The 19,462-nt window shown below is 37.7% G+C and overlaps 1 protein-coding gene across 1 annotated transcript in view; it reads left to right on the plus strand.

The window, feature by feature from the left end:
* PGAP1 (post-GPI attachment to proteins inositol deacylase 1) overlaps positions 1–19,462 on the plus strand; it is a 63,141-nt gene that overhangs the window by 27,243 nt on the left and 16,436 nt on the right. Inside the window, exons 5-17 of the mRNA XM_063318044.1 lie at positions 2,532–2,692; positions 3,677–3,729; positions 3,856–3,922; positions 5,099–5,204; positions 6,766–6,821; positions 10,906–10,989; positions 11,467–11,516; positions 14,504–14,555; positions 14,760–14,837; positions 15,481–15,556; positions 15,930–16,003; positions 16,106–16,157; positions 19,073–19,139. Of these exons, the coding sequence (XP_063174114.1) occupies positions 2,532–2,692; positions 3,677–3,729; positions 3,856–3,922; positions 5,099–5,204; positions 6,766–6,821; positions 10,906–10,989; positions 11,467–11,516; positions 14,504–14,555; positions 14,760–14,837; positions 15,481–15,556; positions 15,930–16,003; positions 16,106–16,157; positions 19,073–19,139 (976 nt within the window). The remainder of the gene's footprint in view (positions 1–2,531; positions 2,693–3,676; positions 3,730–3,855; positions 3,923–5,098; positions 5,205–6,765; positions 6,822–10,905; positions 10,990–11,466; positions 11,517–14,503; positions 14,556–14,759; positions 14,838–15,480; positions 15,557–15,929; positions 16,004–16,105; positions 16,158–19,072; positions 19,140–19,462) is intronic.

Raw genomic sequence — 19,462 nt, forward strand, 5'->3', positions numbered from 1 at the left:
AGCCCTATAAGATGCCTCCCTACATACATGTGAGCTGCTTAAAGTGTCCTTGTAATAGAACATTCACAGCAAGCTGAATTGACCCTGAGTGGCAGTAAGACAGAAAAAGAAACCAGTGGCCCAGGAAACCACACTGTTTATATTTACTGACCATATGTCAGAGATAGTATAGCTAGCATGCTAACTTAGTAGGAAGGGATGGGTTTACAAAAACATATCAAGGTCATGCTGTAATTTACACTGCCTTTTTCTTAATCTTATCTTTGTAATGTAGTGGGCCAAAGGTTTATAAGCTGTGGTTCTGCTTTTGTTCAGGGCTGCTCAGCAAGCTGCCAATGCTTTGCTGGGAGCTCAGTGGACCCTGTAGTTTGCATGCGCAATACATTTATGCGGTATCTTCAAAGTGATCTGGTCTATTTAAGTGAGCCAATTTTTGACCCCAACAATATTAATGACATTGTTGAGATTTTTGTCAACCCAGATGTTTTATCTTCTCTCTTTTACCAATGTCTGTTCTTTTATATGCAGATAATGCAGCCATTTTCTCCAGATTAAAAGTTGGGCTGCGTAGATGTCTTAGAGCATTATTAGAGAATGCCTCAAAATAAATAACTCAAAAACAAATATCCTGGTATTTTCAAGAAAATGTTTTAATCCCTTGGCTAGATGGCTGATAAATTGAAGAACTATCAAACAGGTGAAGATTTTCAAATATTTAGGTACCTACTTCCAGTCCTCTACCTGCTCCTGCAGCCAAAAGAGGGAACGAATGTACAGTAGTTATAAGGGCCCGAAGAGTGTCTCTAGCAATTACTATGTTTACAAGCCCACATGGAAATAATCTTGTCCCAGCTTTGATTAGGCTAATCGAGATCAAAGCTATGGGGATGTTGCTCTATGGTACATATACGTGTGTGTGTGGGGGGGGGGGGTTGAAGATCTCAGTCTTTGAGTCTCTACAAGCTTAGGTTTCCAAAGACAATGGCATGCATCCCTTGCTCAGCCTGTAATGCTATAATGGAACTAGAATTGGACTGCATCTCTTTTGGGGCCCGTGCAAGAGTTTGCCTGTAAAGGTCTTGAGCAAAGCAAATCCTTGGGGGGATCTCCTTGGTTCATCTTACCCTGAAGGATAAAGTTGTATCTACCCTGTGAAGGCAAGTTGATCAAGATCTGATGTATTGTGGACTGTCAGGACCTTTAGGCCTCAATAAAACTTTAGAAGAACTCAAACCCAGAGTCAGGGTCTGGGACTTAGATATTCATTCAGATAGGGCTGAATTTTTCCATCTGTATTATACTACAGGTATCCCATCCTCCTTGACTCACCCTAGCTATTTTTTTAAATTCATGCATACTCCACATAGGCATTTTTCTTTGGCCCAGTTTGATGCACTACCTATCAGGACACAACTGGAAGATATTTCAGTCTCCCATACTGAGACTGTATTTGTATATGTTCAGATATGGAGGTTGAATCTGTATCCCATATTCTATTAAAATGCCCATTCTATACACAATAGCAATTAAAGCTTACAACCCAAATTATTACAAAGCTTCCCTTATGATGAGATCACTGCTTTCCTTTTAGGTGACTAATTTCTAAATGTATCAAGGGTGGTAGGTAATTTTTATCTGTAGATTTAGCCAATAGGAATGAACTGGTGCCTTCCTCACAGCTTTGATTGTTTTTGGCTTTTATGTAATTTATGTTTTAGCTGTTATATATATTTTAATGTTTGTTGGTTTGGTCTTGGACTGTAAATTAATAAATATTAAAAGGCAAGGTGGCATTGGGCATTGAATATAAACTGTTCTTATATGCTGATGATATTTTGGCTATCCTTGACAGTTATGAAGTGTTACTACTAAACCTTGTTGAGGTTATATAGCAATTTGGTTTCTTCTAGCTATACTATTAATTGGAAGAAGTCTGATTTGTTGCCACTGGGATTTACTATATCTACTGTATATATTAATGTAGGAGTAGGATTTACAGTTTGTACAGTTCCTATAAAATACTTGGGTTTACATGCTGAAATATGTTTAAATGTATAATTTGAATGGATTTAACTCTGTTCAAAAATTCCATTGGGGTAAGATTATTGCTATTAAAATGATTATAACTTTGAAATTAATGCATATCAATGTGAATTCCAATTAGATATTTCATACAGATAGATAACGAGAAAATGTTTACGGCAAGCAAAACTCCCTAGAATATCTTTGACCAAATTGTGATTACCTTACGAAGAATAGTGGCTTTAACCTGTGAGATTTTCAACTATTTCAACAATTGGACTTTTATCTTAAATCTATATTTTTATGGAATGAGATTTATTACGATTATTTTGCCTTAGTGGTATGGTGAATTGGCTCAGTTTTTTCTTGTTTTGAAATGGGATAGTGGAAAAATGTGGAATCATAAGCTATGCTGATGCGCACTTAAATATGATCAAAATTGAACACGCTGCTGAACCTCAGGGAACAAAACTGCTAAATTGACATTTAAAACAACATTCTTTTCATAGATTTCTACAAAGCTGTGAACTGTAACTGGATTCAGAAGGCTCAAGAAATAAGGAATCTAACAACCCTTTCTGTAGCAGGAGGATTTCGAGATTATCAAGTTCGCTCCGGATTGGCTTTTCTGCCCAGATCAAGTAGTCAGAATTGTGCTTTATCTGTTGTGGTAAAACATCAATTCTTTAAATGTTACTTTTAAGCCTTGGCTTTTGAAGACCATTAAAGATTATGGTCTTGAATAGTTTAGTCCTTCCTTACCCTAACATCTGTCCTAATTGAATGTGACATTCTACACTGAGATCTCAATTCGAGTGGAAGCAGTAGCATTCATTGCTACATTTATTTGGAGATTCTTTCATCCTCACAAAATAACGCATAATCTTTGATTTAGAATTTTCTCTAGAAGAGAATATTTGTAGCTCAGGGTTGAATTGTGGAGTCCTTGGTGCTCTCTGAGCTTGGTGGTTTGCTTGCAGACGTTTCCTTACCCAACTAGGTAAAGGGCAAGCTACTGTATATAAACAGAGAGCAAACCCCACACTCACTGGTACTGATGATGTTTCCTAGTCGGGTAATGAAACATAAGTAAGCAATCAGCCAAGCACCAAGGACTCCACAGTTTTCTCTGTCCCTTTGCTTCTGCCTAGCTTGGATTTTTGCTCCAAATCCCTTGTACAAGGAACCTGTTTAAAAGAGCCTAAGAATTTTTTACCCAGTTTATATAATTGTATTTCAGTTTTTAATCCTTATTTACTGTTGCTTCAATGAATGAGGTGCCTCACAGGTTCATTAAATCAATACTCAAATATGGTTAATCTGCACAAAGTTTAAATTAATAATGGAGATCTCTTATGTGAAGTATGTAAGGCCATATTTTTCCTTGTGCTTTTCAACCAACAGTACTGCATGCTGCATGGCAAAATGAGCAGACATTTCAAAGTATAATAAGGCAGAGTAGTTTGCTGTTTAAAGAAAGAGGAAAGATTCAGATGTTCTATATGACATGCTAGTTTTTTGGATTTTAATCATTACAATTACATTGTAAGCAGGACTTCAGCCATGTTTTATTCAGCAAGATAGTAAGCTTCTAGTAAATAAATGTTTGGTTGTTCAGTTTTAAAACAAATAATAGAACTCCTTTCTTAATCAGACTACAGCAGTTCCTCGAGTCTGGGTTTCCACAGATCATCTCTCCATTGTTTGGTGAGTCGTTAAAAGCCTGTTAGGTACAAGGACTGGTATTCTGCTGTTCAAATATTTTTATTTGGCTATTATTTGACTTATTTTGTCTGTTTTTACAAGTATATTTTTCCTTATATTCTTTTTTAGGTGTAAGGAATTGGTCTTGGCTACCGTCAGAACGTTTTTTGACCTTATTGATGAAAATACTAAACAGGTTTGCATTCCTTGAAGATCTGCGCATGCTTTCTGGAAAAAGCATTCATTGTTTGATTTTCTTTTTACATTACTGCAAGTGAAAAAATACACTGTAGCAGTGTTAGGAATATTACCTATAGTCTGTATTTTGTTAGAGTTACTAAGACTTTTTTTTTTAATTAACCAGGCTGTTATTGCCATTGTAGTGGCATGGCTGAATTCATAAGGTGGAAGTTTAGAGCCTCAAGCTCCTTTCCAAGAAGCCCAACCCACACCCTAACCTTGCCTCCTGTCTTGGTGTAACAGTTGGATACTTACTGCTGCCCCCATCTGTCTTCCAAGGGGGTGCCTTTGCCTGGCAAGTAACAGAAAAAAAGATGGTGATCATGAAATAAATTCTGTAGCCACCTCCTAGACCTGTAGTGCTGAGGCAGGTGACTAGGGAAACCTTGAGAAATAGTTCAGTCTCAAAAGGTATATACAAAATTAACAATTAAAAAAGAAAATGTAAAAAACCCTTTTCAACTTCCCTTTCATATTTGAAATATCCAGTGGTAGAGGAGATAAAAATAAAAGTTGTTCAAATCACAGATCCTTACTGAAAAGGAACTCACACGGAAAAACTATAAAGGGTGGTATAAGGCTCTGGGCAGATTCCAGAGGGTATGGATTTGCTTTTCATTTAGAGCAGCACTGCTGTAAAGAGGTTCCAAGTTGCATTAAAAATATGCAATATACTAAGTCTTACGTACCGAGAACATAAACAGCAGGAAAAAAATAAAGCACTAACCAGCAGACACAGAAATTAAAATTAGTGCAGTTCTATTCCTCTAGAGAATAAACCAACCTTGGAAAAGATACTACTTCTGTGTTAATTTTCTGCCTGGAGACTTCTGTAACCCGCAGATTCCTGCTTAAGTCTAAGGCTGAGGAGTAAATCTCCTTGGTTTACAGCCTCTCATCCAACAACTTCTTGATTTTTTTTCAAAAGGAGAAACTCTGTTCTCTCTAGCAGAAAGGAAGGGGTTTATGGGGTTGGGGTTTGCTTGTTGCAAATGTGCCATAATCCAGGTGATTCTGCTTGAAGCTGGCAAGATGTTGATTCTGTGTCTGGGAAATATTAGCTCTCAATCTTGTTAATAATGGCTGGCAAAAGCTAGTTAAAGTTTCTCTTAAAGTGTTTGTTAATTCATAGATATCAGAGAATCCAAAAAGAAGGATATTGGTCCTGAATCACCACTTCTTAAGGAATCCAGGAAAAATCTTTGAAGAAAGACCTGAATCACTTACTGAGCTAACAGGTTAGTGTGTCCAGTTTTAGAACGTTATTATGCACATATGACTTCCTTGATGAGTAGGAGCAGTATTAAATCCAAGTGAATTGAATCAATATGTTTCATTCAGTTTTTCCCTCTAAGTTCTGGAAAATGGCATTGGACCATTTTCTGTTTGCAAAGCTCAGCCCTATTTATATAGGACTCGTTCATATGGCTTAAAATCTTCTGTACAATCACTGATGCTAATATAAAATCTAATTGAAAAAGAACAGGTGACTGAGTTACAGTACAGGTAGTCTTTGTTTGAGAGCCAGTTTGGTCTAGTGGTTAAGGCAACAGACTAGAAACCAGGAGGCTGTGAGTTCTAGTCCCACCTTAGGCATGAAAGCTGGCTGAATGACTTTGGGCCGGTCACTCTCTCTCAGCCCTAGGAAGGAGGCAATGACAAACTTCTTCTGAAATCCTGCCAAGAAAACTGCAGGGACTAGTCCAGGCAGTCACTGAGAATTAGACACAATTGAATGAAAAAAAAGTCTTCATTTAGTGACTGCCTTCTTTAGTGACCGTTCACAGTTACAACAGTGATGAAAAAGTAACTTTATGACCAATCCTCACATTTACAACCTTCACAGGTCTGTAAAGCAAGGGAAAGCTGAAGTGAGATCATAAGCAGAGTTGCTGTTTCACTTGGTGACTGCTTCGCTTAACAACCAAGTTGTTCCAATTGTGATCGCTAAACGAGGACTACCTGTAGAGAGTCATAGGTCAGATCTTGTCTCAGCTATAAACTTGTCAGATAGCCATTTCTTTTTAACTAAGGATCTCATGTGCAATGCTGACCTAACACTGTAGCATTACAAAGCCCAAAGGCAGAGTAGTATTATGATTAAAACCAGGTGGTTTATTTGAAGATCCAGCATTCAAGCTTAAGATTATAACTGCAGTTTTCTAGTACGCACATAAATGATTAAAAAAAAAAAAGCAGTGTGAGCCAATCCTAAGAAAGCAGTGTGAGCTTTGTTTCCTTTTTTAAATGCTGGAGTGCTTGCTTTGCTACACTCAGGAACTTTACCTCTCTGTATTTGTGCTTCTTCCTTCTCTGTATGATGTCTGGGCCTTGGCAAATGCATAGGTTAAATAAGTGTTGCTGTTGCATGTGAATATTTTCTCATAATGCTGTTCTAGGCAGACAGATGTAAGATGGTGTGACAAAAGGACCTTTTACAGTAGGTTCCTAAATCCCTCTCATCATTGCAACCACCACCATTTTCAGAACCTAGCATTTCATGATTTAATGTTTGTTATTCAAACTAAACTATTAGATGTAAAGATTTAAAAGCCCTACTTATTTATGAAAAGCTTGAGAAGGAATATTTTGTAATGATACTGATGCTAATTTGCCTGCTCCAAACTAAAATCAGAAGAGAAGAATTTGTATTTATCACTTCGAAAGAATTTGTGTGTCCATGATAAAAGGAGATGTGCCACTGTATTTTAGATTACAAAACAAAATTATGTGGTGTGGCACTGCAGGAGAGGAGGAAAAATGTATTCCAGTATGAGGAATAGTATTGCTTTTTTTCAGGAGCATTAATTTGGATCAAGATAAAAACTTCAAAATGGTCCTACACAGGATACAATGTAAGTAATATTCTTCATTTAAAATGAATTATTTAATAACTTACATGGGAGCAAATTGTTGTATCTTTTATGAGGTCCTCTTTAATTTCAGGCAGGTTTATTTTCCATGTCTATCTAGAGATGCTAATGTTTGAATTTAGCACCTTCCATATGAAAAATATGTGCTCTACCACTTATTTACAGCTCCTCCTCTAATGGAAAACCTAGAATTGAATATGGTATGGTAAATATTGAACCTAGGCCTCCCCAATTCCAATCTAGCAATTGGGATGTGCAAAACATTTGTAGCTTGAAATGTTCAGAAGTCAAGAAGACAACCAGGTGTTCCAAATTCAGAACAAATCACTCATTTCATTTCACATTTCACATCTTCCTGAATTTTTTAAAAAAGTGTCCAAGCCATGGAGATTTGAAGAGTGGATTAGTGAATAAAAACAGCAGACACAGGTTCTATTCCCTGCAGCCCTTTGCTGAAACTGAGGGGAAGCAGAGAAGGCATGAGGGAGAGTTATTTTAGGTCATCATGGTGTTGGTAGGTAGGTTTACTGATGACTTTAAATTCTTTGCTATGGGAAATTAGAATTCATGGGTTTTAAATTATATTATTGTCCCTCTATGTGTATTCTCTTTATATTAAGCTTTGTTTTTCAGGCTAGTTGCAAAATGTAAAAACATGCATACTGCATGTACATTACAAATGTTGTTGCTATGCCGTTGAGCTTTCGGACTGCAAATGCAAAAGCTATTTTGCTTTATTGAATTTTGCAAGCAGATATCTAAGTGCTCTATACATATTCATGGGAAAGAAGCCTCAAGCCAGTAGTCAGAGAAGTGCATTTTAGCAGCTGTTATATTGTTTGTGGGCTAGGTTTAAGGGAATCCATTGCTATCAAATTTTACCTTTGTTCAGTTTTATGGTTGTGCAGGGAACTGTTGCAACAAGCATGCTTAATTATTACTTTCATTTTTTGCTATGGGAATTAAAAATATTTTAATCATTCCCTTAGCTGATTTTTCTGTAGTTGGGTGATAAGTAACATTTAGCATGGATTATCACCATATCTGGAATGTAAGATCTATGAGCCAGGGCAAATTGGATGTGGTTACTGGTGAGATGTCAAGATTAAAGATAGACATTTTGGGCATCAGTGAACTGAAATGGACTGGAATGGGCCACTTCACATCAAATGACCACCAGATCTACTACTGTGGACAAGAGGACCACAGAAGAAATGGAGTAGCCTTCATAATTAATAGTAAAGTGGCTAAAGCAGTGCTTGGATACAATCCAAAAAACAACAGAATGATCTCAATTCGAATTCAGGGCAAGCCATCTAACATCACAGTGATCCAAACATACGCTCCAACCACAGATGCTGAAGAAGCTGAAGTAGAGCAGTTCTATGAGGATCTGCAGCACCTACTGGACAACACGCCTAAAAGAGATGTTATTTTCATCACGGGAGACTTGAATGCTAAGGTGGGCAGTCAAATGACACCTGCAATTACAGGTAAGCATGGCCTGGGAGAACAAAACGAAGCAGGACATAGGCTGATAGAATTTTGCCAAGACAACTCACTCTGCATAACAAACACTCTCTCCCAACAACCTAAGAAACGGCTTTATACATGGACTTCCCCAGATGGACAACACCGAAATCAGATTGACTACATCCTTTGCAGCCAAAGGTGGCGGACATCTGTACAGTCGGTAAAAACAATGCCTGGAGCTGACTGTAGTTCCGATCACGAACTTCTTCTTGCACAATTTAGGATCAGACTAAAGAGATTAGGGAAGACCCACAGATCAGCTAGATATGAGCTCACTAATATTCCTCAGGAATATGCAGTGGAGGTAAAGAATCGATTTAAGGGACTGGACTTAGTAGATAGGGTCCCGGAAGAACTCTGGACAGAAGTTTGCAACATTGTTCAGGAGGCGGCAACAAAATACATCCCAAAGAAAGAGAAAGCCAAGAAGGCAAAATGGCTGTCTGCTGAGACACTAGAAGTAGCCCAAGAAAGAAGGAAAGCAAAAGGCAACAGTGATAGGGGGAGATATGCCCAATTAAATGCAAAATTCCAGAGGTTAGCCAGAAGAGATAAGGAATTATTTTTAAACAAGCAATGCGTGGAAGTGGAAGAAGACAATAGAATAGGAAGGACAAGAGACCTCTTCCAGAAAATTAGAAACATCGGAGGTAAATTCCAGGCCAAAATGGGTATGATCAAAAACAAAAATGGCAAGGACCTAACAGAAGAAGAAGAGATCAAGAAAAGGTGGCAAGAATATACAGAAGACCTGTATAGGAAGGATAACAATATCGGGGATAGCTTTGACGGTGTGGTCAGTGAGCTAGAGCCAGACATCCTGAAGAGTAGGGTTGAATGGGCCTTAAGAAGCATTGCTAATAACAAGGCAGCAGGAGACGACGGTATCCCAGCTGAACTGTTCAAAATCTTGCAAGATGATGCTGTCAAGGTAATGCATGCTATATGCCAGCAAATTTGGAAAACACAAAAATGGCCATCGGATTGGAAAAAATCAACTTATATCCCCATACCAAAAAAGGGAAACACTAAAGAATGTTCAAACTATCCAACAGTGGCACTCATTTCACATGCCAGTAAGGTAATGCTCAAGATCCTGCAAGGTAGGATCCTGCATTCAGCAATTCATGGAGCGAGAACTGCCAGATGTACAAACTGGGTTTAGAAAAGGCAGAGGAACTAGGGACCAAATTGCCAATATCCACTGGATAATAGAAAAAGCCAGGGAGTTTCAGAAAAACATCTAGTTCTGTTTTATTGACTATTCTAAAGCCTTTGACTGTGTGGACCATAACAAATTGTGGCAAGTTCTTAGTGGTATGGGGATACCAAGTCATCTTCTATGCCTCCTGAAGAATCTGTATAACGACCAAGTAGCAACAGTAAGAACAGACCACGGAACAACGGACTGGTTTAAGATTGGGAAAGGAGTACGGCAGGGCTGTATACTCTCAGCCTACCTATTCAACTTGTACGCAGAACACATCATGCGACATGCTGGGCTTGAGGAATCCAAGGCTGGAGTTAAAATCGCTGGAGGAAACATTAACCATCTCAGATATGCAGATGATACCACTTTGATGGCTGAAAGCAAAGGAACTGAGGAGCCTTATGATGAAGGTGAAAGAAGAAAGTGCAAAAGCTGGCTTGCAGCTAAACCTCAAAAAAACCAAGATTATGGCAACCAGCTTGATTGATAACTGGCAAATAGAGGGAGAAAATGTAGAAGCAGTGAAAGACTTTGTATTTCTAGGTGCGAAGAGTACTGCAGATGCTGACTGCAGTCAGGAAATCAGAAGACGCTTAATCCTTGGGAAAAGAGCAATGACAAATCTCGATAAACTAGTTAAGAGCAGAGACCTCACACTGACAACAAAGGTCCGCATAGTTAAAGCAATGGTGTTCCCCGTAGTAACATATGGCTGCGAGAGCTGGACCATAAGGAAGGCTGAGAGAAGGAAGATCGATGCTTTTGAACTGTGGTGTTGGAGGAAAATTCTGAGAGTGCCTTGGACTGCAAGAAGATCACACCAGTCCATACTCCAGGAAATAAAGCCAGACTGCTCACTTGAGGGAATGATATTAAAGGCCAAACTGAAATACTTTGGCCACATAATGAGAAGACAGGACACCCTGGAGAAGATGCTGATGCTAGGGAGAGTGGAGGGCAAAAGGAAGAGGGGCCGACCAAGGGCAAGATGGATGGATGACATTCTAGAGGTGACGGACTCGTCCCTGGGGGAGCTGGGGGTGTTGACGACCAACAGGAAGCTCTGGCGTGGGCTGGTCCACAAAGTCACGAAGAGTCGGAAGCGACTAAACGAATAAACAACAAATCACCATATCTACATTTCTGGCCTTCACATGGAAAACAGAGAGCAAATGACTTATTTCAATTTCTCATTGTTCTGTATGGTAGAATACTTTCAATGTTTAAAAAATGTGTTCTGCCATTCAAAATGCTCTAGCAGAATTTTTAAGTCTAATTGTTTTGTTATGTTCAAGTAAACGTTTTTTATCTTTTTCTGAACAGGAATCAGATGGAAAATATTTTATTTTTTCCCTCTCAAGCCACAGAAAATCATACACTCATATCTACTGCCAAAACAGTATGTTGGTGAGAAAATTATTTCCTTCCTAACATTCCTTTTCATTGTTAGATTATAATGCCTCTGTCTTAAGGAATTTTAATGATTTAAACCTACAGCTTCTCTTACCCTCTCCTATGAGCTGGATGATGTCATTATGATAAGCCAAATCACAAACTTTCCATGGCATCATTGTTTTTTGGAGTGCTGCTTCAAAGTATTAGTCATACTGCTTCAAAGTATTTGGAAGTATTTGGAAATGTTTTTAAGTACCTGCTTCAAAAGAGTGTCCAGCTGTTCTGTTCCTTCTGTGTTCAGGAGAAACAATTGCTATCCTAGCAGCACTTCAACAGGAGCATTTCCACCAGGCTGGCAGCCACTGCTGCTTCTGATAAATATTTTTAGGAAAAATTAAACTAAAATATTGATAGGTTTTTTTAAAAAGTAGGAATTCACACATATTTTAATTGTCTCTTTATTTGTTTTCCTCTCTTCTTAAACAATAGGATACAAATAGCTGGATATATGGTTGTGCAAACAGTACTACATCGAAGTGGTAAGCATATTTTATTGTTATGAAATTATGAAAGTTTCCTTTTAAAAATATGTATTAATATTTCAAAATATTACTTCATATAATTATATGCACACACGCACAAACACACACTATCCAGAGTCGCTCTCTGAGTGAGTTGGGCGGTGACTAAATTTGAAACATACATACATAAATAAATAAATAAGCAACCAAGCAAGCATCTCAAGGTGGTTTACAATAAAAACCACGGCCCTTGAAAAAGCCCCTGGAGAGGATATGATACCTTCAGAGGTATATGAACAATTCTTGGTAGGTTCTCTTTTAAATAACTAGGCATCACTTTTCATAACTCCCTTATATTGAGAACACATTTCACTACTCTCTTAGCAACTGCCCAATATACAGTGGGCATTATTCAGAAGCTTTTCTATTCTAAAGGAGGGCAGCTGAACTTAAACTATTCCAGGGCAAGGCGATAGCCCAGATGCTGTATAGGGCTGAGATCTGGGGGTGGGATGAGAAGGTTATTGCCCAAATGTAAGAAGTCCAGGGAGATTTCTCAAGTGTCCTGTTAAAAAATGTCTCTGTCCTTGTGGTGCTGGTCAATTATTATGAGGGCATTATTCATTATGTCCTCCACTGCCCCATTTACAATGAGTTTAGGGCCAAATTATAGATGGTAGGTGAACTCAAGGGCTCAGACCTTGAACAATTGAACTATCTCTCGCAGACTTGTTCTCAACTATTAGCAGTCAAGTTGCTACCTTGCTCTGTTGTCATTTAAACTTAGAAAGAAATATGTTCTTAGTTGTAGCTCTGGCTGTATCTTGTTTTAACCTTCTTACATATAATACTCTTTTTATTACTTCATTTTATAATCGTGCTATGTTACTGTTACTGTATTTTGTGGTATACTATATGTTATGACCTTTGGTTACAACAATAAACTTACCAATAAAAAGAGTAATAAAGCATATAATAAAGCAATGCTTAAAACAATAACATACAGAACAATATAAAATGTAATATAAAACATGGCATCTGGAGAGAGAATTATAGGAAATAATCACCAAAAGGATTGCCAGGGAACCATCATTCACAAAAGAACTGCTGTGGTGGGAGTGGCTAGGCATAACATACTCATTTCAGAGAAGGATAGACTAGTGAGTTTGAAAGACAACTAGCCTGGGCTAGAAATTGAAAACTAGACCAAGATAGAGACTGAGCTTCAAAACTCTATTATTTTTCTTTTAAATCACATTTTTCTGCTCTACCAGAAACCCATTTGATAGAAAGGCAAAGTGGTGAGATATGTAACTTACCTAAGAATGTGAACCTAAACCTTTCCTTTGAACCCATCATGGCCATGCTCTCATTCAGGACCACTTCCCCCAATACTGGGAAATGAGATCCACAAAACCTCCCTAACCTCCCCTTGTGTTCTACGCTCTCTTTCCATGAAAGATCAGTCCATAGTCCACTGTACACAAACATCCATCTCTCAAGGTCTCCCTGGTCCTTCTTCTGGTGGGTTGTTACCAGCCCAGCCCTGGTCTCTAAACTGCTTCTACTCACTCTATCAAGTTAGTCCTAGCCCTCTTTCAGGTTCTGTGATGTCATCTCCAAAACTTTACCTGCAGTAATATCTTGCTTCCTTCTTTCCTAGCTCCATTCCATGTTTATTTCCAAGAAAGCATTTTGTAATGGTATGTTCTTGCAATATGTAAATTCCTTTTTATTCCAGATCAGAGTTGAGTCCAAGCTGATCTTAATAAATACACAGTCCACTTCTTGTGTCAGCACAAATGAATACCACAAAATACTCCTGCCCCTTTTTAAAACAACATCATTTTTAATAGTCACAATATCAGCTAAATACTTTCTGAGAAACTGCTTCCTGTGGACACTGTATTTCTTGCTGTGTCCCAGCTGCTGTATTGTCACTGAGTACTTTTTGTTGTTTATTCATTTAGTCACTTCCGACTCTTTGTGACTTCATGGATCAGCCCACGCCAGAGCTTCCTGTCAGTTGTCACCACCCCCAGCTCCCCCAAGGATGAGTCTGTCACCTCTAGAATATCATCCATCCATCTTGCCCTTGGTTGGCGCCTCTTCCTTTTGCCCTCCACTCTCCCTAGCATCAGCATCTTCTCCAGGGTGTCCTGTCTTCTCATTATGTGGCCAAAGTATTTCAGTTTTGCCTTTAATATCATTCCCTCGAGTGAGCAGTCTGGCTTTATTTCCTGGAGTACGGACTGGTGTGATCTTCTTGCAGTCCAAGGCACTCTCAGAATTTTCCTCCAGCACCACAGTTCAAAAGCATCTATCTTCCTTCACTCAGCCTTCCTTATGGTCCAGCTCTCGCAGCCATATGTTACTACGGGGAACACCATTGCTTTAACTATGTGGACCTTTGTTGTCAGTGTGAGGTCTCTGCTCTAGACTATTTTATCGAGATTTGTCACTGCTCTTCTCCCAAGGATTAAACACTTTCTGATTTCCTGTCTGCAGTCAGCATCTGTAGTAATCTTTGCACCAGAAATACAAAGTCTTTCACTGCCTCTACGTTTTCTCCCTCCATTTGCCAGTTATCAATCAAGCTGGTTGCCATAATCTTGGTTTTTTTGAGGTTTAGCTGCAAGCCAGCTTTTGCACTTTCTTCTTTCACCTTGATCATAAGGCTCCTCAGTTCCTCTTTGCTTTCAGCCATCAAAGTGGTATCATCTGCATATCTGAGATGGTTAATGTTTCTTCCAGAGATTTTAACTCCAGCCTTGGATTCCTCAAGCCCAGCACGTCGCATGATGTGTTCTGCATACAAGTTGAATAGGTAGGGTGAGAGTATACACCCTGCCGTAGTCCTAAATAAACTTTCCTTCTAAACTTGTTACTCAGATGCAGAAAAACACACGTTTTGAATGGATTATTATGCATTTCATTCTGAATACATATTCATAAATATTTTGTACAACAGTTCTAATATTTTCATTTTAATATAAATTTCACAGTCTGCAAGCTGTTGACTTGACTTGGAAAGCTGAATTACTGCCAACGGTTAAGGTATTTATTCAGAACTTCAAAAACAATACTATATATGTGAATTGAGTAGGTTTGTGACTTAACATGAAATGTATCATCTCAGACTTCAGTATAATGTTTAGTTCTAATGTTGTTATATATTATATAATTAAATATAATTAAATAATCTTTAACCTGAATTTTTCAAAAGATTCAAGCATTATTGTTATTTGTATTGCTTTTTAGATTGTGACTTTGAAACTTCAAGATTATCCATCTTTGACTCATATTGTGCTTCACATACCAGTTGTTAATGATAACAAGGTAAAATTCATTTTTTAAATTGAGTTTCCAGAAATGAAATGTGAGTACCCTAAATGAACTTGCATGTTACTTCATGGTGAAATTGTCATAGCAATAATTTTACTCTGTTTGACCTTTAGCTTATGCTGTAATAAATGTGGGGAGTTGATACTTTATATTTATAATGGATGAAGCCTTTGCTTGGATTCAGTTACAATGGTGAAGGGTGCACCACTGGAAGACCGGAAGGTTGAGGACAGATCTCATGATGGCACATAATCAATCAAGCCTTTGGTTTTGTTTCTCCAGCATCTGGATTAAACACCCACAGAGTTCTAAATGACATATTTGGAATAGATAGGAATCCACATATTGGTTATAATGTGACAATAAGTAGTTTTGAAAACTACAATCTTCAAAACACATGCACTGACAGAAACCTACATTACTCTTATTATTATTAAGTTTTGTTTAATAATAAGTTTGGTTAGCAATGATAATGTGTTGTACAATTTAATATAATCATGCCCAGTCCTTGAAACCATGTCTCCTGGTGCTAAGTTGACTGTTTCCACATATTTTCAGTGCCTAACATGGAAAAACATGGGCTACTGTTAGTAATCTGGGGTGATTTAAGAAATTATTTTGTATATTTGTCTTGCAGTTTACTTTGGACTGTGAGTTCTTTAATGAAGTTTCAAGAACAGAGCAACTCCCTGTAACCAATCTTTTTACTTTTGGTAGGTTTAATTCATTGCATTTGACAACTAGAAATTAGTATGTATGGATTAATTTTGCTTCTCCTCCCTTCTCTAATTATGACTTTAAAGCTACAATCCTATATACACCTCTCTGGAAACTGCTCTCACTGAACTCAGTGAGGCTTACTTCTAGATAGTGATAAATAAGATTGTGCTCTAAGTTTATCTGCCTTTTAACAAAACATTTTGATAAAACAGTTTAAATTTTTCCCTTTTATAGTTTATGTTGTATTAATAAGGAATTTGCGTCTGTCTTTCTTTTCAGTCTAGCACTCAAGATGGCTTACGATAAAAAAATCCAAAGTATTTTAATTTTTGTTAATTCTAACTAACAAAGCAATAATTTCTGCAGGATTTTCTTCAAGCAAAACCATACTAAATTCAACTGGCCTTATTCACATTGTTGAGCTGCAACATTTTGGTCAGGTATTAATGATTTCTGATGTATATACATTACATGGTTGGGTAGAATCTAATGTGGATTAGTTTTGGGAAGGAATACTAATGTAATATGTTGTCTTTCTTTAGATATATCAGGCTTTTAAGATCTTTATAGAGAGTAAATGCCAGATTCTCAAAGGTAAATTTATTTCCTGAATATAATTTTAAGACTAATGTAGAAAAATGCTTCTTGTTACTTGCATATTTTGTTGCTGTGTTATCATTTCTTCAATCAGTTTTATAGCTTACCTCCATATATAAAAGTAAACTTATTCGAAGTGAGGAGCTTGTTACCATAGCAGATGTAAGGTTTTTGGCTTGCTTTCTGATGCAGAAACTTTACACTTTGTTCTTTCTTGACATATCTTGCATCCAAAACATCCTGTTTTGAGTCTGAAACAGGCCAGCCTAATATTTATGGGAAAGTTTTGAGCTTGAACCAGGTGTTTTAAGCTTAAGGTGGAGAGGCTTATGTAAGTGGTCAGAAAATCCCATTTCAAATTTGAATATTTCAGTTGGAATGTTTCAGGCTCAAAATATTTTGAATTTGAAATGTTTTGTGCAGTACCACTAAACAGCTTTTGAATGGTTTTCCTCAGTTATACAAGCTAGGATATACAACCAAAAGCTGAATATTCTTGTCCTTTACTATTTCATAGTTTTCACAGTATGGATCTATATCGATCAGTGGGAGAAAATTCTGTGACTAGAGTTTTTACTTGATCATGACTATCAGCGAGAGCCAGTTTGATGTAGTGGTTAAGGCTAGAAACCAGGAGACTGTGAGTTCAAGTCCTACCTAAGGAACAAATCCAGCTTGGGTCAGTCATTGTCTCTCAGCCATAGTAAGAAGGCAGTGGCAAACTACTTTTGAAAATCTTGCCAAGAAAACTTGCTAGGATTCAGCACTGATTTGAAGGAACCAAACCAAACCAAAACACAAAACACTTTATCAGTCATTTAGGACTCTGCCCTAAAAGTAGTTTTCATAAATCGACAACCATTTAAAAACATCAGGAGAAACATCAGTCTATTAGGCAGAATGATTCCATAGAGATTTCTAAATAAACACTTTTAATAACAGTTTCAGACTAGTAGCATCAAAACAAAATTACTGAGAAATTACTGAAACCAAGTGGTTTTCCAGGTCCAATCTGAAGGTGTGTGCTGTAGGAGCCATACATCAGTCAGTCAGCAGGGAATTCCACAATTAGTGGGCCAACCACTGAGAAAGCTTTGACTCCTTTGCCTATCTATCTTAGAAGAGGGCTTATCATCAAGGCCACTGCAGTTGATCAGTATGAATCCAGGCAATTCATAGAGAAGGAGGTGATCCTAACATTTTTGGATATAAAAATAGTTTTACTAATACGTGGAACTGAAATCAGAATAAATTGGCAACCTGTGTAAATGATACAACAGAAGTGATGCATTTTCTAACTCCCATGATCCAGCAATATTCTGGATCACCACAGGTTGCACTATTTGACATTGCCAAAGCTTTTAAAATGAATATGAGCAAATGAAGCATTATGAATTTTTGTTTGATTTTTCTGAAACAGTTTCTCTTAATATTATGGTCAGTGTTTTTCTTCCCAATTACGGTAAGCATCTTTCTAGATTTGTACATCCCACTAAGCTATGATCTGGGTTGTTTAAATCTGGTTAAGGTGATATATGAATCTAACTTCTTTATTTCTGCAGAACGGAAATTAGATAAGCCAAAAAGTTTATATTGTCCAAATATTAACAATCTGCTATGCTTTTTAAATTTGTAATATGAAATATGAAAAGGATAGCTCAATACAAAACTGAAATAAGTAACCTCTGTTCACAGTAGTGCCAAAACAAAAGGCACTTGGGCAGTTTGGAAAGTATCTGTGTCTTAATGTGTGGCAGTAAATTAATAAGGTGCCAGAACTAGCAGCAAATTTTTTGTAAAAGAAAATAAAATTATTTGGCATATATACTGTACACATGGAGTGAGATAATATGGAAGATAAGCAGTTGACAATCTAACATAACATAAATACTGAGACATATTTGGAATTTAAACTGAAATTCATAGTAAAGTTGATAATGCTGAATGTATTGAAAGGTTCTGTCTCAGTGCCTGGAGGATGTGGGGTTCTGGATGGGGTGCAACAGGCTTCAACTCAACCCTAGCAAGACCAGGTGGCTCTGAGTTTTTGGCACTACTTGGTTGGTTTTGGAGACCTTCCATCTTTGGTTCTGCCTGAGACATAACCGGTATACAATCTGGGGCTCCTCCTGGACTTGTGGCTCCTGCTTGAGGAGCAGCTGGTAGCCATGGTTAGGAGGGCCTTTGCACAGCTATCAGTTGTGCATCAGTTGTGCCCATTCCTGGATCAAGAGGCCCTGCTCACAGTCACATATGCTCTAGGGACCTCCCAGTTGGACTACTGCAGTGCTCTCTACATGGGACTACCACTGAAGAGCACTCAGAAGCTTCAACTGGTGCACAATGTGGTGGCACAGGCAGTTAGGGGCACCAGTCATTCAGTGCATGTAACAACTCTACCCCACAAGTTGCACTGGCTATTAATGTGCTTTTGGGTACAGTTCAAGGTGTTGGTAGTCACCTGTGGTTAAAGTGACAATTATTTCAGTTTCTCAGATATAATTTGATATCTAGCAGATAATATTTGATGTTTCCATTTTTAGTATTACTGCAATGATTCTTACAGTTAGCCTTTATATCAAATTTCAGAATAAGAACTTGGATTGCAAAATACCTTTGAAACCTTTTCCCCATGTTTTGAATAGCTTGATCATATTTGCTGCAGCAGTCTCAGGAGTGGATTTCTGCTTGTGTAATGAGACCTCTCCTTCTTAACATCCAGCACCCTACTTTTGGGACTGGGGATGTTCATAAACTTCCCCAACCCCAAAAGCAGATTTTAAGAACAAATCCCTATTATTTGAAGCTGTTCTTTTGACAGGAGCTACTTGGATACTACCCAAAGCCTTATGATTTGTTGCATTTGAAATACTTAAAAATGTTTCATTTTGTGCTTTCATTTGTCCCTTCAGAAAGAAAACCCAGTGTGTATCGACTTCATATACCGTGGTCACATGAAGATTCTTTAACTTTGTCACAGTAAGAATTTCTCATTCTTTATTTACATTGTTGAAATGTACTATGCTCTAAAGGATTTTCATCTGCCAATTCTACAATAAATGGGTATCTGTTACTTCTGATAGATAAGCTTCATGAAAATTGTAAGTTAAAAATCGATTTACCCCACACGGTCATCTGACTAAAGCAATTACTTCAGTAAGGGGAGTCAGGCAGGGCTACATACTGGTGCCATTACCATTTAGCTTGTGTATAAATTATTTGGTTTACCATCAGAACAGTCCTGACTTTCTTCCCCCGAAGGTAGCTTATAGACTTACTGTGGCTTTTCTGTGCTGATGATG

This window comes from Candoia aspera, chromosome 1 (genome assembly GCF_035149785.1).
Source record: "Candoia aspera isolate rCanAsp1 chromosome 1, rCanAsp1.hap2, whole genome shotgun sequence".
In the NCBI taxonomy this organism is placed as follows: Eukaryota; Metazoa; Chordata; class Lepidosauria; order Squamata; family Boidae; genus Candoia; species Candoia aspera.